Below are 17,684 nucleotides of genomic sequence, written 5' to 3' on the forward strand. Positions count from 1 at the left end.
CCTAGTCTGGTACTGGAGTGCACACACACACACAACACTACAGTGTCAGGAACAGGAACTTGGGAAGCTGAGGTAGGAGATATGAGTTATGGCCAGCCTACACAGTATTGAAGGACTCAGTCTCTAAAAGAAAATTAACGGGCAGGAGTGTGGCCTACTAGTAGAGAGCTTGCCTAGCATGCATGAAGAGCTGGTGGCACATACCTGTAATCCTAGCTATTCAAGGGGCTGAGATATGAGGATCCAGGTTCAAAGCAAGCCTGGTCACAAAGCCCATGAGAGTCTTATCTCAAATGTGGTGCTATGGCTCAAGTGGTAGAGTGACAGTCTTGAGCTGAAAAGCTCAGGGACAATGCCCAGGCCCAAGTTCAAGCCCCACACAACAAGTCCTGGGTTTGATTCCTCGGTGCCACATATACAGAAAAAGCCAGAAATGGGGCTATGGCTCAAGCAGCAGACTGCTAGCCTTGAGAAAGTGCATGGATAGTGCCCAGGCTCTGAATTCAAGGTCTAGTACTAGCAAAAAAAAAAAAAAAAAAAAGGGAAAATGAACAACTATAAACTCACCTAAAAGGTTTTCCCCTTAAATACTATTATAAATCAACATTCATGCTTCAGATCACTCCTTCCAAGTACAAAGGGATTGTTTTAATTTTGCACAGTTATTACTGTTGATGTTTGATATATAAGAAAACAAATTCTGAGCCCGGCACCAGTGGCTCATGCCTGTAATTCTAGATACTCAGGAGGCTGAAATCAGAGGACCATGGTTCAAAGCCAGCCCAGACAGGAAAGTCTATGAGACTCTTATCTCCAATCAACTACCAAAATAAACTAGAAGTAGAGCTGTGGCACAAGTACATAGAGTGTTAGCCTGGAGCAAAAGCAGAGCCGGGACAGTGCCAAGGATTTGAGTTCAAGCCCCAAGACTGGCAAGCCACCCCCCTCCCAAGGAAAAAAAAAAAAAAAGTTCTGCATGGGCACTCAAGGTTAGCACTCTACCACTTGAACCACTGCACCAATTCTGGCTTTTTCTGTGTATGTGGTACCAAGGAATAGGACCCAGGGCTTTGCGCATGTTAGGCAAGCACTCTGCCACAAGACCATTCTCTCAGCCCAAATCTACTAACGTTTTAAGAGTCAGCTTTAGGGGCTGGGCATGGTGGTTCACGCCTGTAATCCTAGCTACTCAGGAGGCTGAAATCTGAAGATCAAGGTTCAAAGCCAGCCCGGGCACAAAAGGACCTGAGACTCTTATCTCCAATTAACCTGTAGAAAATGGGAAGTGAGGCTTGGCTCCAGGGTAGGACTCAAGGGTAGGGTGGTAGCCTTGAGCTGAAGAGCTCAGGGACAGTGCTCAGCCTGAGTTCAAGCCCCATAAACCCCCTCCCCCCCCCCCCCACACACAAAAGAATTAGCTTTAGGGGACCAGGAGTTTGGCCTAGTGGTAAAAGTGCTTGCCTAACATGCATGAAGCCCTGAGTTCAATACCCCAATACCAGATACACAGAAAAAGCTGGAAGTATTGCTGTGGCTCAAGTGGTAGAGCTCTAGCCTTGAGAAAGCCCAAGGGCAATGCTCAGGTCCTAAGTTCAACCCCCAGGACTGGCAAAAAAAAAAAAATAGCTTAAAAAAAATTAAACTAGGGCCAGGAGTTTGGCCTAGTGGTTAAAGTGCTTGCCTAGCATGCATGAAGACCCGGGTTCGATCCCTTGGTACCACATACATAGAAAAAAGCCGGAAGTGGTGCTGAGGCTCAAGTGGTAGAGCTCTAGCCTTGAGAAAGTCCAAGGACAGGGCTCAGGCCCTGAGCTCAAACTCAGGACTGGCAAAAAAAAAAAAAAAAAATTAAACTAACTAGCTAATGCGGGCTGGTAGCTCACCCCTATAATCCTAGCTACTCAGGAGGCTGAGATCTAAAGCTTTCGAGTCATAGCCATCCCAGACAGAAATGTCCTCGAGACACTTACCTCCAGCTATCAGAAAACCAGAAGTGGCGCTGTGGCTCACCTGGTAGAGTGCTAGCCTTGAAATGAATGGCTCACAGACAGTGCCCAGGCACAGAGCTCAAGCTCCACCATAGAACAACAGAAAAATCATCTAAAGCTCTAGAAAAGTGTAGGTCAAAGCATAGACTCCACTGTCAGACTACTACTAGTCTTTTTTGACAAACTCATTAATATTTGAAGGCATATAATATGTGCTCATTAGTAAAAAGTTAAAGGATACATATATACACATACATACAAGTACAGATATACACATTATAAACAGATGTGTATATCATATGTACAAAGCCTTTTTTTTTTTTTTTTTTGCCAGTCCTGGGCTTGAGCTCTGGGCCTGGGCACTGTCCTTGGACTTTCTCAAGGCTAGAGCTCTACCACTTGAGCCTCAGCACCAGTTCCGGCTTTTTTCTATGTATGTGGTACCGAGGAATCGAACCCGGGTCTTCATGCATGCTAGGCAAGCACTTTAACCACTAGGCCAAACTCCTGGTCCCTGTACAAAGCCTTTTAAAGTACAAAACTTTATACGTGCTCCAAAAAACTGCGTAAGTATTTCTGAGTTTCAAATATGTTAAACCTAGTATTACAGACTGAGTAGTACAATAGTAGAGCTCTTGTTCAACATATGAGAGCTCTAGGTTCCATCCTGGGGGGCAGGGGGAGGAGGCAGCACTTGCTTCAAATTCAGTGATAACCTCGAGTATTTTTTGAGATGAACACAGGTGACTCATATCTGTAATCCTAGCTACTCAGAAGGCTGAGATCTAAGGAACCAAGAAGGTAAGTCATGATCCTCTTACTTCCAATTAACAACAACAACAACAACAAAAGCCAGAAGTGGATCTGTGGTTCAAGTAGTAGATAGTGAACTTTGGGCAAAATAAGCTCAGGAATAGTGCCTAGGCCCTGAGTTCTAGCCCCAGGATGAATGATGCCACACTCATCCCCCCTACTCCTCCTCCCACACATAAACGAAGTACCTTTTAGGAATGTTTGGAACCATCAAATATGAGATTTTTGTGTTGTTCAAAAAAACATGGCTATCATAGTCCTAGATTTCATATCCTAGATTTTCTCACCACTAATTTAAATGACTACATAAACAGTAGTTCAGATTTTCCCAACAAAAAAAAATAAAGCAAGACATCTATTTTTTAAGGGGCTTTATTTTTTATTTATTTTTATTTTTTGCCAGTCCTGAGCACTATCCTTGAGCACTTTTGGTCAAGGCTGTGCTCTGCTACTTTGGCCACAGCATCACTTCTGGATTTTTCTATGTATGTACTAGTAAGGAATGGAATGCAGGGCTTCCTGCATGCTAGGCAAGCACTCTACCACTAGACCACACACCTGGATTTTTGTGACTCATGTATAAAGTCAAAGTAATTTACACCAAAGTGCATTATCTACAAAGGGTTACTAAACCTACTAACCATAAGGATCAATTAGAATTTTACATGAAAAACACAATTTAGGCACCACTGGGCATGGTAGCTCACACCTGTAAGCCATCTGAGTACTGAAGAACCTGAGACTCTTATCTCCAATTAATCAATAGAAAATGGGAAGCAAGGCTGTGGATTAAGGGGTAGGGTGGTAGCTTAGTACTGAAGAGCTCAGGGACAGCGCCAAGTCCAAGAGTTCAAGCCCCATGACTTGCCCCCTCCCCCCAACACACAACACACAAAAGTACCATAAACCTATTGTTGAACTCACAATGAGCACCATGTCATAGATCTCCTTTCATTTTAACCCATTTTGCTTTTATTGGACTATAACAACTATTAGCTAGGGTAAAGTATAATATAGCTCTAGAACAATCAGCCTATCAGCATCTAAACTACTCAAGTACAAAAATAAAAATTTTTAAAAAGCATAAAGCAATTAAAAATTTCAAATGTAGGGTGGGGAGTTTGGCCTAGTGGTAGAGTGCTTGCCTAGCATGTACAAAGATCTGGGTTCGATTCCTCAGTACCACATATATAGAAAAGCCAGAACTGGTGCTGTGGCTCAAGTGGTAGAGCACTAACCCTGAGGAAAGCCCAAGGATAGTGCTCAGGCCCTGAGTTCAGTCCCCAGAACAGGCAAAAAAAAAAAAAAAAAAAAAATCAAATGTAAAGGTTATTCTATTTCAGAATATGTTCCTCACAGCAGCTCTTAGTTATTGGAACAAATAAGAGATATGTGTGAATTATAAGTAAAATACCTCAAATTAGTCCCTGTCACAAACAGGCCCAGTAGTGAAAACAAGCAATCTCACAATAGTTTATTGTAGATACACAAAATTTCAGTCCTACAATACGTGACAAAATAAACCAAAGTAGGCCAGGTGCCTCTAATCCTAGCTACTCAGAAGGCTGTGATCTGAGGATCTTGATTCCAAGGCAGCCGGGGAGTCTCTCCAATTAATCATCAAAAATCCGAAAGTTACTTATTACCTGACTTATGAAATGGTAGCGCCTCTGAACAGCACCTTAATAATAACAACAAAATGTGTGTATCTCAAAGTGGCTCAAGTGGTAGTAGCGTACTAGTCTTGCTCAGGAACAGTGTCTTAATTAAGCCTTGAGTTCAGGCCCCAGAACCCGCACCGAAAAACACAGAGCAATATAAGGTAATTACAATACACGTTCTGGAAAACTGTAGAAAGGCAACAAAAGGAAGACCCAAGATTCAGTGTGTACTTCTCTAAAACTAGTGCTTAAAGAAAGAAAACGAGATTAAAAGTCAGCGTGGACCTTAGACACCCTCCTTCCTAGCACTAACACAAAAAGAAAAGAAACCTATTTCAAAGTTTCAAGGTTTACGTCCCAGAAACAGTACCACTACCAGCAACCGTGACCAGCAAGTGGTTTCTCTTTGTGGCGAACCGATGACACAGCTTTCTGACAGTCTACTACCACTTGGAAGCCCCAAACCGGGCTTCGACTCCGCCAGCACGAGCTAGGCCAGCGTCAAGGGACCCCACTGGGGACAGGACGGACAGAAGACGCTGGAGAAAAGGGGGTGGGGAGGCGGGCCGGGGCCGCCGGCGACCACTCTGCGAGCGGCCTGGCTGGGATCCGGCCGGGGCACTCGGGGCTAGGCTCACGCCGAGGGCCTGCCGGCCGCTTCTCCCCGCGTCCAGCTCCGCGCGCTTCGGGGCCCAGGCCGGCACAGCGCGGCCCGTCCAGCCTCAGGCCTGCAGGACCCTGGGCCCAGAGGGGAGGCTCGGGGAAAGGCTGCGGAGCCGCGCGGGCCTTCAAGGGGATGGTGCGCGGGGCTGAGGGTCTGCGCCGGCCCCAAAGGGGAACGACGGCGAGTCCTGGCTGGCTAAGCCGCGAGGGCCGCCTGGGGTCCGGGTACTACGGGGAAAGAAGGCAGGCAGGCCGGGGGGGGGGGGGGTGTCCCGACAGCGCTACGCCCTCCCCGCCCCCTTCACCTGCCACAAACACCACGAAGACCGAGCCGCTCCTCTTAGCCGACGCAATGGCGGCTGGAATGGCGCCCTGGAACCACAGCATCTTTCCACTGGGCCTCAGGAGCTCGCTCGAAATGTCGTCGTCGCGGTCTCACAGCTGGCCTCGCCCTCCCACTCCGTCGGGCCCTGCGGCTCCCGCAGCCCTTGGCTGGTCCGGCCCCCACCTCCGCCTCCGACTCTTCGTAAGCGCGCCCGTCAGCGGTTCCCTGGGACACGCGCAAGCGCGCGCTTGTCCAGGCGCACCGCGCCTAACGTGATACGGCTCGTCGCCGGCGGCACTGCGCCTTAGAGCCGCCTGGTCTCTGCGGCCTGAGAGCGTGCGCGCCCACGAGGCCTCACCCTCCGAGGCCTGGAAGCGGAAGCAGCCCGCGATGGCTAACTGCTATGACACGTCGGCGTCCACTGCACTGAGGCCTGACGGGAATTGTAGTCTTCTGAAATTTGTTTCCGTGCCGTGAACGCGTAACCTTGGTTTCGCTGGACCAGAAAGAGCAACAGTGAGCGCTTACAGGGCCCCAAAGGAGAGTCGAGGAGTGTCACCTGGACTCAGACGAGCCATTCTAGGCCTCATTGAGACTTTAAATAATGGGAACTAGCCGTCCCCACGTCGAACAAAAGGAGTTTTGGGGGGATTTACTCCAAGACTGGTTTCTATTGAATTTTGTCTCACCTTGTAAAAAAAAAAAGACGGGACAAAAGTCATAATGATGGTCACTTTCTGTAATGCCATGTGTCCCACAGGCTTGAGGTGGAGGTATTAATAGAATGGCTTGTCAGCCCTCAGTAGTATCTTAAGCTTTGTTAAGATCTTATTCTAAAACCATTTGAGGTTGACAGAGATCACCTGTGATCTTAGGTCTCGAGATAAAGCATTGTAATTAAAATTGCTAACAAGTCTGGGAAATGTGACTTTGTGGCAGAGTGTTTGCCTTGCATAGCTCTGGGTTCGATCCCTTAGCACCACATACACAGAAAAAAACAGAACAAAAGAAGCTCACAGGCAGTGCTCAGGCCTTGAGTTCAAATGTGTTCGAGACCCCAGGACTGGCAAAAACAAACAAAACCTTCCAGCTGGCAGCCAAGATCACCGAATGTCTCCAGATGGGAAACCTCCTACCTTACCTAAGGATTTAAGAATGGGCTTAATTCTGCTCCAAGGTGGGTCTACAACTAGTTTTGAAACAATAGATATTTAATTTGTCCATTCAGGCAGTAAGCCATGTCCTGAAGGTCAAATATAATTCAGTAAACATATGCTGGCCTTAAAATAGTGACTCTGCTTAGCTCTGAGAATATGTGTGTGTGTATATATATATATATATATATACATACATATATATATATATATAAACATATAATTTTTTTTTGTGGGTCATGGGGCTTAAACTCACCCTGGGTGCTGTCCCTGAGCTCTTCAGCTCAAGGCTACCACCCTACCCTTGAGCCAAGCCCCACTTCCCATTTTCTAGAATTGGAGACAAGAGTCTCAGGTCCTTTTGTGCCTGGGCTGGCTTTGAACCTTGATCCTCAGATCTCGGCCTCCAGAGTAGGTAGGATTACAAGCTTGAGCCACTGTGCTGGCCTGGAGAATAATTTAATACTCTTAACTCCCTTACACTTAGTTAAAACTTGTGCAAGATGAAAACAATTCGAAGTCTCTCCTTCGAGTTGCCTCTAGACATTTGAAAGTGTATTCATTTCTTAATAAACTAACAATCTCTCACACAGCCTCACATAAAAACAAACAAAAAAAACCCCAAGTGGTTAAAAAAAAAAAAAACAAAAAAACACAAGTGGCGCTGTGGTTTAAGTGTTAGAGTGCTAGCCTTGAGCTGAAGAGCTCAGGGACAGCACCCAGGCCCAGAGTTCAAGCCCCACAACCAGAGCGGGGGAGGGGAGAAGAGTATATTGCCACGTGCTGGTGGCTCATGCCTGTAACCCTAGGTACTGTGGCTTATTTTTTAATTAGTAATTTTGGTCAGTCGTGGGGCTTCAGCTCTGAGCCCGTGCGCTGTCCTTGAGCTATTCAGCTCAAGGATAGCAGTCTACCACTTGAGTCACAGTGCCACTTTTGGTTTTCTGGTGATTAATTGGAGGTAAGAGTCTCATGGACTTTCTTGCCCAGGCTGGCTCTGAACCACAATCCTCAAGCTTGAGCCACTGGTTCCATGCTACATTAGTTTGTTTTTTTAATTTTTTTTTTTTTTGCCAGTCCTGGGGCTTGAACTCGGGGCCCCGGCAATTACAGGTTCACATCTGTAATTCTAGCTCTCATTAGGCTGAAATCTCAAGACTGGATTTGAAGCCAGCCCAGGTAGGAAACCCCACAAGATTCTTATCTACAATTAACTATACTCTCACACATGCACAAAAAAGCCAGAGGTAGAGTGCTAGCCTTATTTAATTTGGTTTTTGGGGTGGGGGAGGCCTGGGGCTTGAACTTAGGGCCTGGGCACTGTCCCTGAGCTGCTTTTGCTCAAGTTCAGCACTCTGCCATTTAAGCAACAGCACCACTTTAGGTATTTTTTGTTTTTGTGGAATCACTGAGGAATCAAATAGTTTCATGCATGCTAGGCAAACACTCTACTAATAAGTCACATTCCCAACCTGAGTACTAGTCTTTTTTTTTTTAATTGTCAGGATAATGTATAAAGGGGTTACAGTTACATTCATCAGGTAGTAGGTGCATTACTTCTCACACATTGATACTTTCTCATGTTTTTGTCCCCATTTCCCTCCCCTTTACCCCTTCCCAATCATTTTGTTTTCCCCTCTCCTCTTTCCTATTTCAAATAAACAAATTTATGTATATACAATATCCCAGGTACCAGAGTCAGATAGAGTACTAGTCTTGAGTAAAGATCAGAGAAAGTGCTCAAACCCTGACTTCAAGCCCTAAGACTGGTATTTAAAAAAAAAAAAAAGTGGTTTTTGTTTTGCTTTTCTGCCAGTAACAGGGCTTGAACTCTACCACTTGAGCTGCAGCACCATTTCTGGCTTTTTCTATGTATGTGGTACCAAGGTTGTATGGTAGGCAACCACTCTACCACTAGGCCAAACTTCTAGATCTTTGTTTTGTTTTTAAGATCAATAGTGAAGTGCCAGTGGGTCTACTGCTGTGACCAAATATTTCCATGTGAAGACAGGCTTTGTCTTTGTCATGAGTTGTGATATGGATATTACGTGGGGGTGGGGTGGCTTTTTGGCACCTTTTCCTATTTTAGGATCACAATGTGGAGTTAGAAGCTGATGGGTGGCATTGGGAAAATTGCAGTGCATGTGGCTGTGTGGCAGCACGTTTGGCTCATTCCTGGACTTGGGAATGGGCATACAAGGCTAATTAGAGTAATAGATGCATGCCTGTGGCATCTATACCATCCTATCTACCTCAGCCCTTGTACTATAATAAAATAAAGTCTTTGCTTTCAAAAAGTAATAAAATGAATAATAATTGATTTCTTTTTATATAGTGATGGTTGTGCTATAGACAGTATTATAAAAGGCCCTCCCCTTTTTTCTTTCTCTCTTTTTTTTAAAGTTATTTTTCTAGTAGGACCCCAAGGTTTTGCCTGCGGAGACCTCACTGGTGATTTTCTGACATATGACCCTCTTACCCTCTGCTTCCTCCTATCTGGGACCATAGGCATGTGCCAGCATTCCAGACCCTTTACAATTGATCTTTCAGGTTTTTTTTTTTTTTTTTTGCCAGTCCTGGGCTTGAGCTCAGGGCCTGAGCACTGTCCTCGGACTTTCTCAAGGCTAGAGCTCTACCACTTGAGCCTCAGCACCACTTCCAGCTTTTTTCTATATATGTGGTACTGAGGAATCGAACCCGGGACTTCGTGCATGCTAGGCAAGCACTTTAACCACTAGACCAAACTCTCGGTCCCTGATCTTTTAGTTTTAAGTGGGCTTTCAGGGTTTTGTTTGCAGGTAATAGAAATAAAACCGATGCCTATGAATAAGTTCAGAAAATGCTTTATTATTAAGCTACATGCTAGGATTAAAGTTTAGTAAACCCACGTAACTGTAACCCTTTTGTACATCTATTGGTAGAGTGCTTGCTTAGGAATGCATGAAGACTCTGGTTCAATTCTTCAGTATAACATGCATAGAAAAATGCCCAAAGTGATGCTGTGGACTCAAGTGGTAGAGTTCTAGCCTTGGGAAACCCTAAGGACAATGCTCAGGCCCTGAATTTAAGCCCTAGGATTAACACACACACACACACACACACACACACACACACACACACACACACACACACACACTCAGGGATAGCACCCAGGCCCTGAATTTAAGCCCTAGGATTAACACACACACACACACACACACACACACACACACACACACACACACACTCAGGGATAGCACCCAGGCCCTGAATTTAAGCCCTAGGATTAACACACACACATACACACACACACACACACACACACACAAACACACTCAGGGATAGCACCCAGGCCTTAAGTTCAAGCTCCATGACCGACCAAACACACAAAAACGGCCAGGAGCATGGCCTACTGGTAAAATGCTTGTCTGGCACTCAGGTTCAATTCCTTGATACCACATACACAGAAAAAGTCAGAAGTGGTGCTATGACTCAAGTGGTAGAGAACTAGCCTTGAGTAAAACTCAAGGACAGGGCCTAGGCCCTGAGTTCAATTCCTAGGATTGACAGAAACAAAAAGAAGAAAATTTAATTATTTATTTATTTGATTGTGGGAGTTGAACTCTGGGCCCTGGACACTGTCCCTCAGCTCAAGGCTGCTACCCTACCCCTTGTGCCACAGTGCCACTTCCGGTTCTCTGGTGGTTAATTGATCAAAGTCTCATGGACTTTAGTGCCTGGGCTGGTTTTGAATCAGAGTCCTCAGATCTCAGCCTCCTGAGTAGCTAGGACCACAGGCATGAGCCACCATGCCCAGCCGAAGTTTTTTTCCATATTTTTTTATTGTAATTAATAGAAGGGTTACATTATATTCACCAGATAGAAGGTACATTACTTCACATACTTTGATACCTTTTCTCATGTCTTGGTCCCTGTTTCCCTCCCCTGCCTCATCTTGTTTCTCCCCTTCCTTATCCAATTTCAAATAATCAAATATGCATATATCCAATATATCAGATAACAAGGTGAAATACTGTAACAAAATGAGATAACCAAGGGACAGCAAAAGAGAGACAGCATAGTACATTAAAGACAACAATCACTCATTATATGGATTTTGGTTCTATATCTTGGAGGTCCTTTCATTTAGCATCATACTATATGGCCTTATGTATCTAGGCTTTGTTCTATTGTAAATCTCTGCTAGGAGAGCCCAAAGTTTCTACTGATTATGTCAAATGAGGGAAATCATTGAGCCTATGTTCCTTTGAGTCTGGCTTTCTTCACTTAATATGATTTTTTCTAAGTCTTTCCATTTCATTACAAATGGGTTGTTCTTTTTGACAGCAGCATAGAATTCCACTGTGTATAAATACCACATCTTGTTGACTCATCAACTGAAGGGCATCTGGGTTGGTTCCATATCTTTGCTATGGTAAATAGTCCCAGCAGAATTTTGAAATATTTTTATCATAAGGAAATGATAAACTTGACACATTACTAGTTCATACCTATAATCCTAGCTACTCAGGAGGCTGAAATCTGAGGATCACAGTTCACACCCAGCCCAGGTAGGAAAGTTTATGACTTTCTTATCTCCAGTTAACCACCAAAAAAGCTATAGGACAGAGCTGATGCCCTTGAGTTTTATCTCCAGCACTGGCACAGGCATATATATGTGTGCACGTGCGCGCGCGCGCGCACACACACACACACACACACAAATTATTTTTCTAACTTAAAACTTTCCTTAAGTGTTAAATCTACTGCCTGAGCTAGGATTACAGTTGTAAGCCACTAGTCTGTGACTTACACTTACTTACTCCTAATCTTAAATGTTCATTGTTCTTTATTCCTCTATATAACAAAAGGTAGGCATTTTGTAAGTGGCATTGATGAGTGAGATAGGATGACTTTGCAAAGACAATTTTTGGTGACCAATGCCATAGAAGAGAAATTCCAAATGCTGCAAAAGAGGGTGATGATGGGACCAAGCATATACTAGAAAGCAGCCAGGAACTGGTTGTGCATACCTAAATCCTAGCTACTCAGCAGGCTAGGATCTAAGGATCCTAGACCAAAACACATATACTAGAAAGCTGAATCCACAAGGAGGAAGCCTTATCAAACAATGACTCAAACTGACAAATTCTGTTGAGCTTACCCAGCAGTTAATCCTCCACAGTACCTTTCATTATTCCTCACTAGTAGAGTGGTCTACTTTCCTCTGGGAGACAAAGTGTCACATGCTTCCTCCTGCCCTTTTCCCTCCTCCCTCCCACCTCAACTTCTTGCAGTCAGTAGAATTTTGTAGAAAAGGACTGCCACTTTTTTTTTTTTTTCTGGTCCTTGAACTCAGGGTCTGGGCACTGTCCTTGGACACTTTTTGCTCAAGGCTAGTGCTCTGCCACTTGAGCCACAGCACCACTTCCAGCTTTTTCTAAGTATGTGGTACTGAAGAATTGAACCCCTGGCTTTGTGCATGCTAGGTGAGCACTCTACTACTAGGTTGTGCTTCCAGGCTATGCCACCAGTTTTTGTTGTTGCTGTTGTTGTTTTAGAGTACTATCCTCCCCCCAAAAACATCCAATGAGCTGAGAGTTTGCCTAGTGGTACAGTGCTTGCCTAGCATGCACAAAGACCAGGGTTCAATTCCTCAGTACCACATACAAAAGCCAGAAGTGATGCTGTGGCTCAAGTGGTAGAGCTCTAACCTTGACAAAGACCAAGAACAGTGCTCAGGCCCTGAGTTCAAGCCCTGGCTCTGACAAAAAAAATTAAAAAAAAAAAACACCCAAATTAACTGCATTACAAATGACAGCAATTAATTTTAGTTGCCTTCCCAAATCATGCTTAAGAAAATCATATTTACATCTTTCATGATTTAAAGTGTTTATTACAGTCAGATCTTCAATCATTTCACGAGAAAAGTCCTATTGGTGGAAGGAATGTATCTGTAAATGAAAGCAAGTCTCTGCAAGTGTCTCCTAATTGCATTCTGATGGGTAAACACATGGGTAAAATGCAACTAATTAGTCAATTACTTCTGTAATTACCACTGTGATGATTTGAAGAGGAAGTACAGTACAGGATGTTATTAGAGTCTACTACCAGCAGAAATTACTATTGTGCACAGCAACAAGGAGGTCTGGAATAAGAGCAGGCTATCTAAAAGAAATACCACTTGAGCTGAAATTAAAGCAACCAGTAGTCAACAGGGCAGGAAAAAACAAATGTTCCAGTTAAGTCATAATTGTTTGTGGAAGCAAACCATCAACAGAAATTTATTTACTTGCAGACTGTTATCAAGTATTGGTGCAAGAAGCTCTGCTCCTATTATTCAAGAACTCAGTAACTTCCTATTTTTCCTTGACATTTTGGAAAACTCTACTAAATCTATTGTCAAGAAGCAAATTCCAATGTTCAGAAATCCTTTCTGGCTTAAACTCAGAGCCTTGTACTTTTGCTTAGTTTTGTCATTCCAGGCTGGGCTCTACTATCTACACCATCATTATTTGTGGCTTTTTGCTGGGTAGGTTTTCTTATCTGGGCTAGTTCTCAACTGAGACCCTTGGGGTAAATACCAGCCTCTAGGTATGAGTTTTTTTTTGTTGTTGGTCATGGGGCTTGAATGCTGGGCCTGGGCACTGTCCCTGAGCAATTCAGCTCAAAGCTAGCACTCTACCCTGGGGGCCACAGTGCCACTGCCAGTATTCTAGTGGTTAACTGAGATTAGTCTCTCAGACTTTAGTTCAGGCTGGCTTTGAACCGTGATTCTCAGATCTCAGCCTCCTAAGTAGTTAGGATTACAAACCTGAGCCATCATGCCTGGCCATGAGACCTTTTTAACAGCATCACTGCCACATATGGTTACTGAACATTTGAAATATAACTAGGACAACTGATGAATTTTTTTTTTTTTTTTTGCCAATCCTGGGCTTGGGCTCAGGGCCTGAGCACTCCCCCTGAATTTTCTCAAGGCTAGGGCCCTACCACTTGAGCCACAGCACCACTTCTGGCTTTTTGCTACGTATGTGCTACCGAGGAATCGAACCTGGGTCTTCGTGCATGCTAGGCAAGCACTCTACCACTAGGCCAAACTCCCAGCCAATGAATTTCTATTTTATATTTTTTGTGTGCAGTTTTAGGACTTGAAATCAGGGCTAGGCTGCTGTCCATTAGTTTCTCTATTCAAGGCTAGCATGCTATCACTGAGTCTCTGCTCTACTTCTGGCTTTCTGGTGGTTAAAAGGAGATTAAGAATCATAGACTTCCCTGTCTGGACTAGCTTCCAACCCTGATATTCAGATCCTAGTCCTCTGAGTAACTAGGATTATAGGAATTCAGCACTAGCACCTGGCTCTTTTCCTTTTTGGCTAGTCCTGGGGCTAGAACTCAGGGCCTGGACACTGTCCTTGGCTTTCTCAAGGCTAGTGCTCTACCACTTGAGCCATAGCACCACTTCTGACTTTTTTCTGTATATGTGGTACTGAGGAATTGAACCCAGGGTTTTATGTGTGCTACGTAAGCATTCTACCACTAGGCCATGAGCCTGGCTCCTCTTTTCTGACTTTTGATGCCAGCTTTCAAGAAGCCTTGACATCACTGGGTCCAAGAAGAATTCTGCAAATGCTCTACAGTGAGTGCATTAGAATCTGGTGCTTTTCAGTTTCATAATAAGCACTTAGTCTAGATGGGATGAAAACCAGTTTAACAGGCCATCACAACTACCAAACTTCAACTTTCGAGTTCTAGCAGTGTGACTCCTCTTGGCTAACAATGGAGAAAGATGTTTGGTAAAGTGTTTATGCCCAACTGAAAAGTTATGCACAAAATATATAAGCTAAAACAAAATTATGCAGTTTTATAATTACCTAATTATAAAGGTGTTTATAATTAAAAACACAAAGTAATCTGTATTTGTAAACATTTATTCTCTTGAACTGAAAAAGGCTTGCATCAGCACACATTGTACAGCCTTGCAAATTACACAGAAATTGAAAAGAAGGTTCCTAAGTGCAATGAATCTTTGATGTCCAGTAATCCGCTGCAAACAATGGAAAAAAATTTAAACCACTTAAGAAATTTCCAGCACTCATCAAAGGCATTTTCATAGGTGACAAAAAAACCCAAAGGAGGGGAATGCAGGTTAAGTGGCATTTAGTTATTGGAGGGACACTTAAAAAAATGGAAGTATTTTCCTGCCTAGGATGATTCCTACTCCCCTTTGAATATAAGTGGTTTGATTAAGAGGCATTAAGAACATAATTTACTTTACACTTAACATTCATACTACCTAAATGAATAAGGACCCTATAGGGAAGTTTTGTATTTTCTGGAAAATGTTTCTGTGTTTATGGAGATACAGGGGAAGAGTAATCTTCTATTTGTGGGCTCTCCTTAGCACCCTCAGCCCCCCAAAAAGATGTACATGGTTTTGACTTGGTTATTCCACTCCTGCATTCTTTTTCCCCCCCCAATTCTCAGTTGGGTCATACTGTGCTGGCTGCAAAAAGAAATACAGGTTGCAACTGGTTATAATCACTTTGAAGAATAATTTGCTGTACAATAGAGCTTTGGATCTGATACAAGAATTCAGAAATATAAAACAAAATAACTATAAAAGTTAGGAGGCATCTGAACAGCATTTCCTTGGAAAAAGCTGCTAACTCTGTATCATTTCTGTGTGGCTTCCTCTAAGTCAGTGGGGTAAAATGTACAATTTTTCCTCCTTTTGCTGGATCACTGGCCTTCAAAAGCTATACCACAATGACAGTACACTCTAGGAGTCTCTATAATGTTAAGAGAAGCTCCAAATACCAAGCCAATCAGAGATGAAAGAGGGCAGGGGAACCATAGACTGAAGGGTTCAAAAGGGGCTGTTACTGAGAACTTGCCCTTTCCAAAATGTGAAAGTCATAGTGCTTCTTGCTTGTTCTCAGCTTAAACTTGTTAACTGAGTTAATTTGTTTCTTCAGGGCATTCTGTGCAGCCGAAATGGAGGGGAATGTGGCTAAGACCGTGTATGTAGAAGCCAAGTCACTGGGTTTAGAGCGTTCAGAGTTGACAGTGCTGTCTCCACTGCCACAGCAGAGAGGGTGACGATGCAGCTGGGGCTGGGACTGGGGGTCCCGAAGCCACCGGATCTTGGCTCCAATTTTAAAGAGTTCCCCAAAAAGTTTCTCAGCTTCCATGCGAGTTATTCCATCAGGTAGTTCAGTAATTTCTAAGACCTTGCCAACAACTAGAATGGAAAAAGTGTAAAAATGATTACTATATCCCTGTTACCAAAAAAAAAAAAGTACTGCAGACTCAAATACAACATAGGAAATGAACAGAATTTTCTTGCAATATTTCTAAACCACACACTGCCATCATTACAGCTACCTTTTAAATCATTTTTACTTCTTTGTTAGGCAGGGAGTACAGAGATAACATTGTTAAGCTACTGACACCCATATTCTGTGATAGCTGCATAGATAAAATGTAGTACCAATAGTGGCTTCCCTAAACCAACTTTCTATTCCCGTTGTAAAGTAGGTATATAAACACTTACCCTAAAACTAACCACCCAAGACTGTTGAGAAGACAGTTAAAAGTATGAAAGGAGGGCCGGGAGTTTGGCCTAGTGTAGTGTGCTTGCCTAGCATGCACGAACAGCTGGGTTCGATTCCTCAGTACCACATACATAGAAAAAAGCCGGAAGTGGTGCTGAGGCTCAAGTGGTAGAGCTCTAGCCTTGAGAAAGTCCAAGGACAGTGCTCAGGCCCTGAGCTCAAGCCCAGGACTGGCAAAAAAAAAAAAAAAGTATGAAAGGAAAAGTATTTTGCTAGCTTTTCCTCCATGGATATGACAACAACCTTGTTCTCAAAGAACACAGAGGCTGTTCACATCAAGTGCTTCTCTCAGACACCTCCCCCCCATCCCTTTTTTTTTTTTTTTTTTTGCCAGTCCTGGGCTTGAGCTCAGGGCCTGAGCACTGTCCTTGGACTTTCTCAAGGTTAGAGCTCTACCAATTGAGCCTCAGCACCACTTCTGGCTTTTTTTTTCTATGTATGTGGTACTGAGGAATTGAACCCGGGTCTTTGTGCCTAATTTTAGGCAAGCACTCCACTACTAGGCCAGATTCCTGGCCCCCAGACACCTCTTTTTTCTAGGCCCCTTTCATTGCTCCTAAACTCATCTGTGCCTCTATATTTACTCTCACATCTGGACCAAGACAAGAGTTACAAAACACATGGCTCAGAAGGTTTAACTTTGAGGACTGTACAAGGCCAACCTGGGTAGGAAAGTCAGGGACTATTATCTCTAGTTAACAGGCAAAAAGCTGTTAGTGGAGCTGTGGCTCAAGTGGGGGTGAGCAAAATAGCTCAAGGGACAGTGCCCAGGCTTTAAATTAAACCCCAAATTGGCACAAAAACAAAAACACAAGGGCTGGAAATAAGGATTACTGGTAGAGCACTTGCCTAGCTTGTATGAAGTCCGGGGTTTGATTCCTCAACATCACATAAATAGAAAAATCAGGAAGTAGTACTGTTTCTCAAGTGGTAGAGCACTAGTGTTAAGCACAGAGAGGCTCAAGGACAGGGGCCAGGCTGTGAATTCAATCCCCAGGCCTGCTAAAAAAAATAAAAGGGCCTGGAAGTGTAGCCTAGTGGTAGAGTGTTCACCAAGCATGCATGAAGTCCTGGGTTCAATTCCTGGGTACCACATACACAGAAAAAGCCAGAAGTGGCACTGTGGTTCAAGTCGCAGAGCACTAGCCTTGAGCAAAGAAGTATTCAAGGGCAGTGCCCAGGCCTGAGTACACGCTCTAGGAGTGGCGAAATAAATAAATAAATAAAAGTAAATAAAATTCAAGAACCCTAAATTGAAGACTGCATAATTTTTAGGGACTTTTCTTTTTCAAGAGGAAACATGATTACTGCAGTGTAGTGTATTGTCAGATTGTCATATTTTGCAGACCCAGATCCAATTGCCCTTGGAGGACACACCTGCCTCTCCTGCTCCAAGGTCTGTAGATGCAGCTTTTTTCGCTTGTCTCCTTCCTCGGTTTCCATGTCTATTGCCAGACTGACCCTGAAGACACAAAAAGAGTTGC

At 43.8% G+C, this 17,684-nt stretch overlaps 2 protein-coding genes across 14 annotated transcripts in view; both read right to left on the reverse strand.

The window, feature by feature from the left end:
* Window positions 1–5,737, reverse strand: part of Ubxn4 (UBX domain protein 4) — a 44,894-nt gene extending 39,157 nt beyond the window's left edge. Inside the window, exon 1 of the mRNA XM_090342896.1 lies at window positions 5,431–5,737. Coding sequence (XP_090199022.1) covers window positions 5,431–5,512 — 82 coding nt within the window. The 5' untranslated portion in view covers window positions 5,513–5,737. The remainder of the gene's footprint in view (window positions 1–5,430) is intronic.
* Window positions 5,738–14,498: 8,761 nt separating this feature from the next.
* R3hdm1 (R3H domain containing 1) overlaps window positions 14,499–17,684 on the reverse strand; it is a 91,967-nt gene continuing 88,781 nt past the window's right edge. For 8 of the 13 annotated variants that reach the window (XM_090342883.1, XM_090342878.1, XM_090342879.1 and 5 more), the window contains 3 exons: window positions 17,578–17,662; window positions 15,481–15,827; window positions 14,499–14,630 (listed from right to left, as the gene is read on the reverse strand). In XM_090342883.1, coding sequence (XP_090199009.1) covers window positions 14,514–14,630; window positions 15,481–15,827; window positions 17,578–17,662 — 549 coding nt within the window. In that variant the 3' untranslated portion in view covers window positions 14,499–14,513. Of the gene's footprint in view, window positions 14,631–14,963; window positions 15,828–17,577; window positions 17,663–17,684 lie in introns of those variants that run through there. The other 5 variants (XM_090342889.1, XM_090342890.1, XM_090342887.1 and 2 more) reach the window with 1 other exon arrangement.

The sequence above is a fragment of the Megascapheus bottae genome, chromosome 12 (assembly GCF_031878675.1).
Source record: "Megascapheus bottae isolate mThoBot1 chromosome 12, mThoBot2.hap1, whole genome shotgun sequence".
NCBI lineage: Eukaryota > Metazoa > Chordata > Mammalia > Rodentia > Geomyidae > Megascapheus > Megascapheus bottae.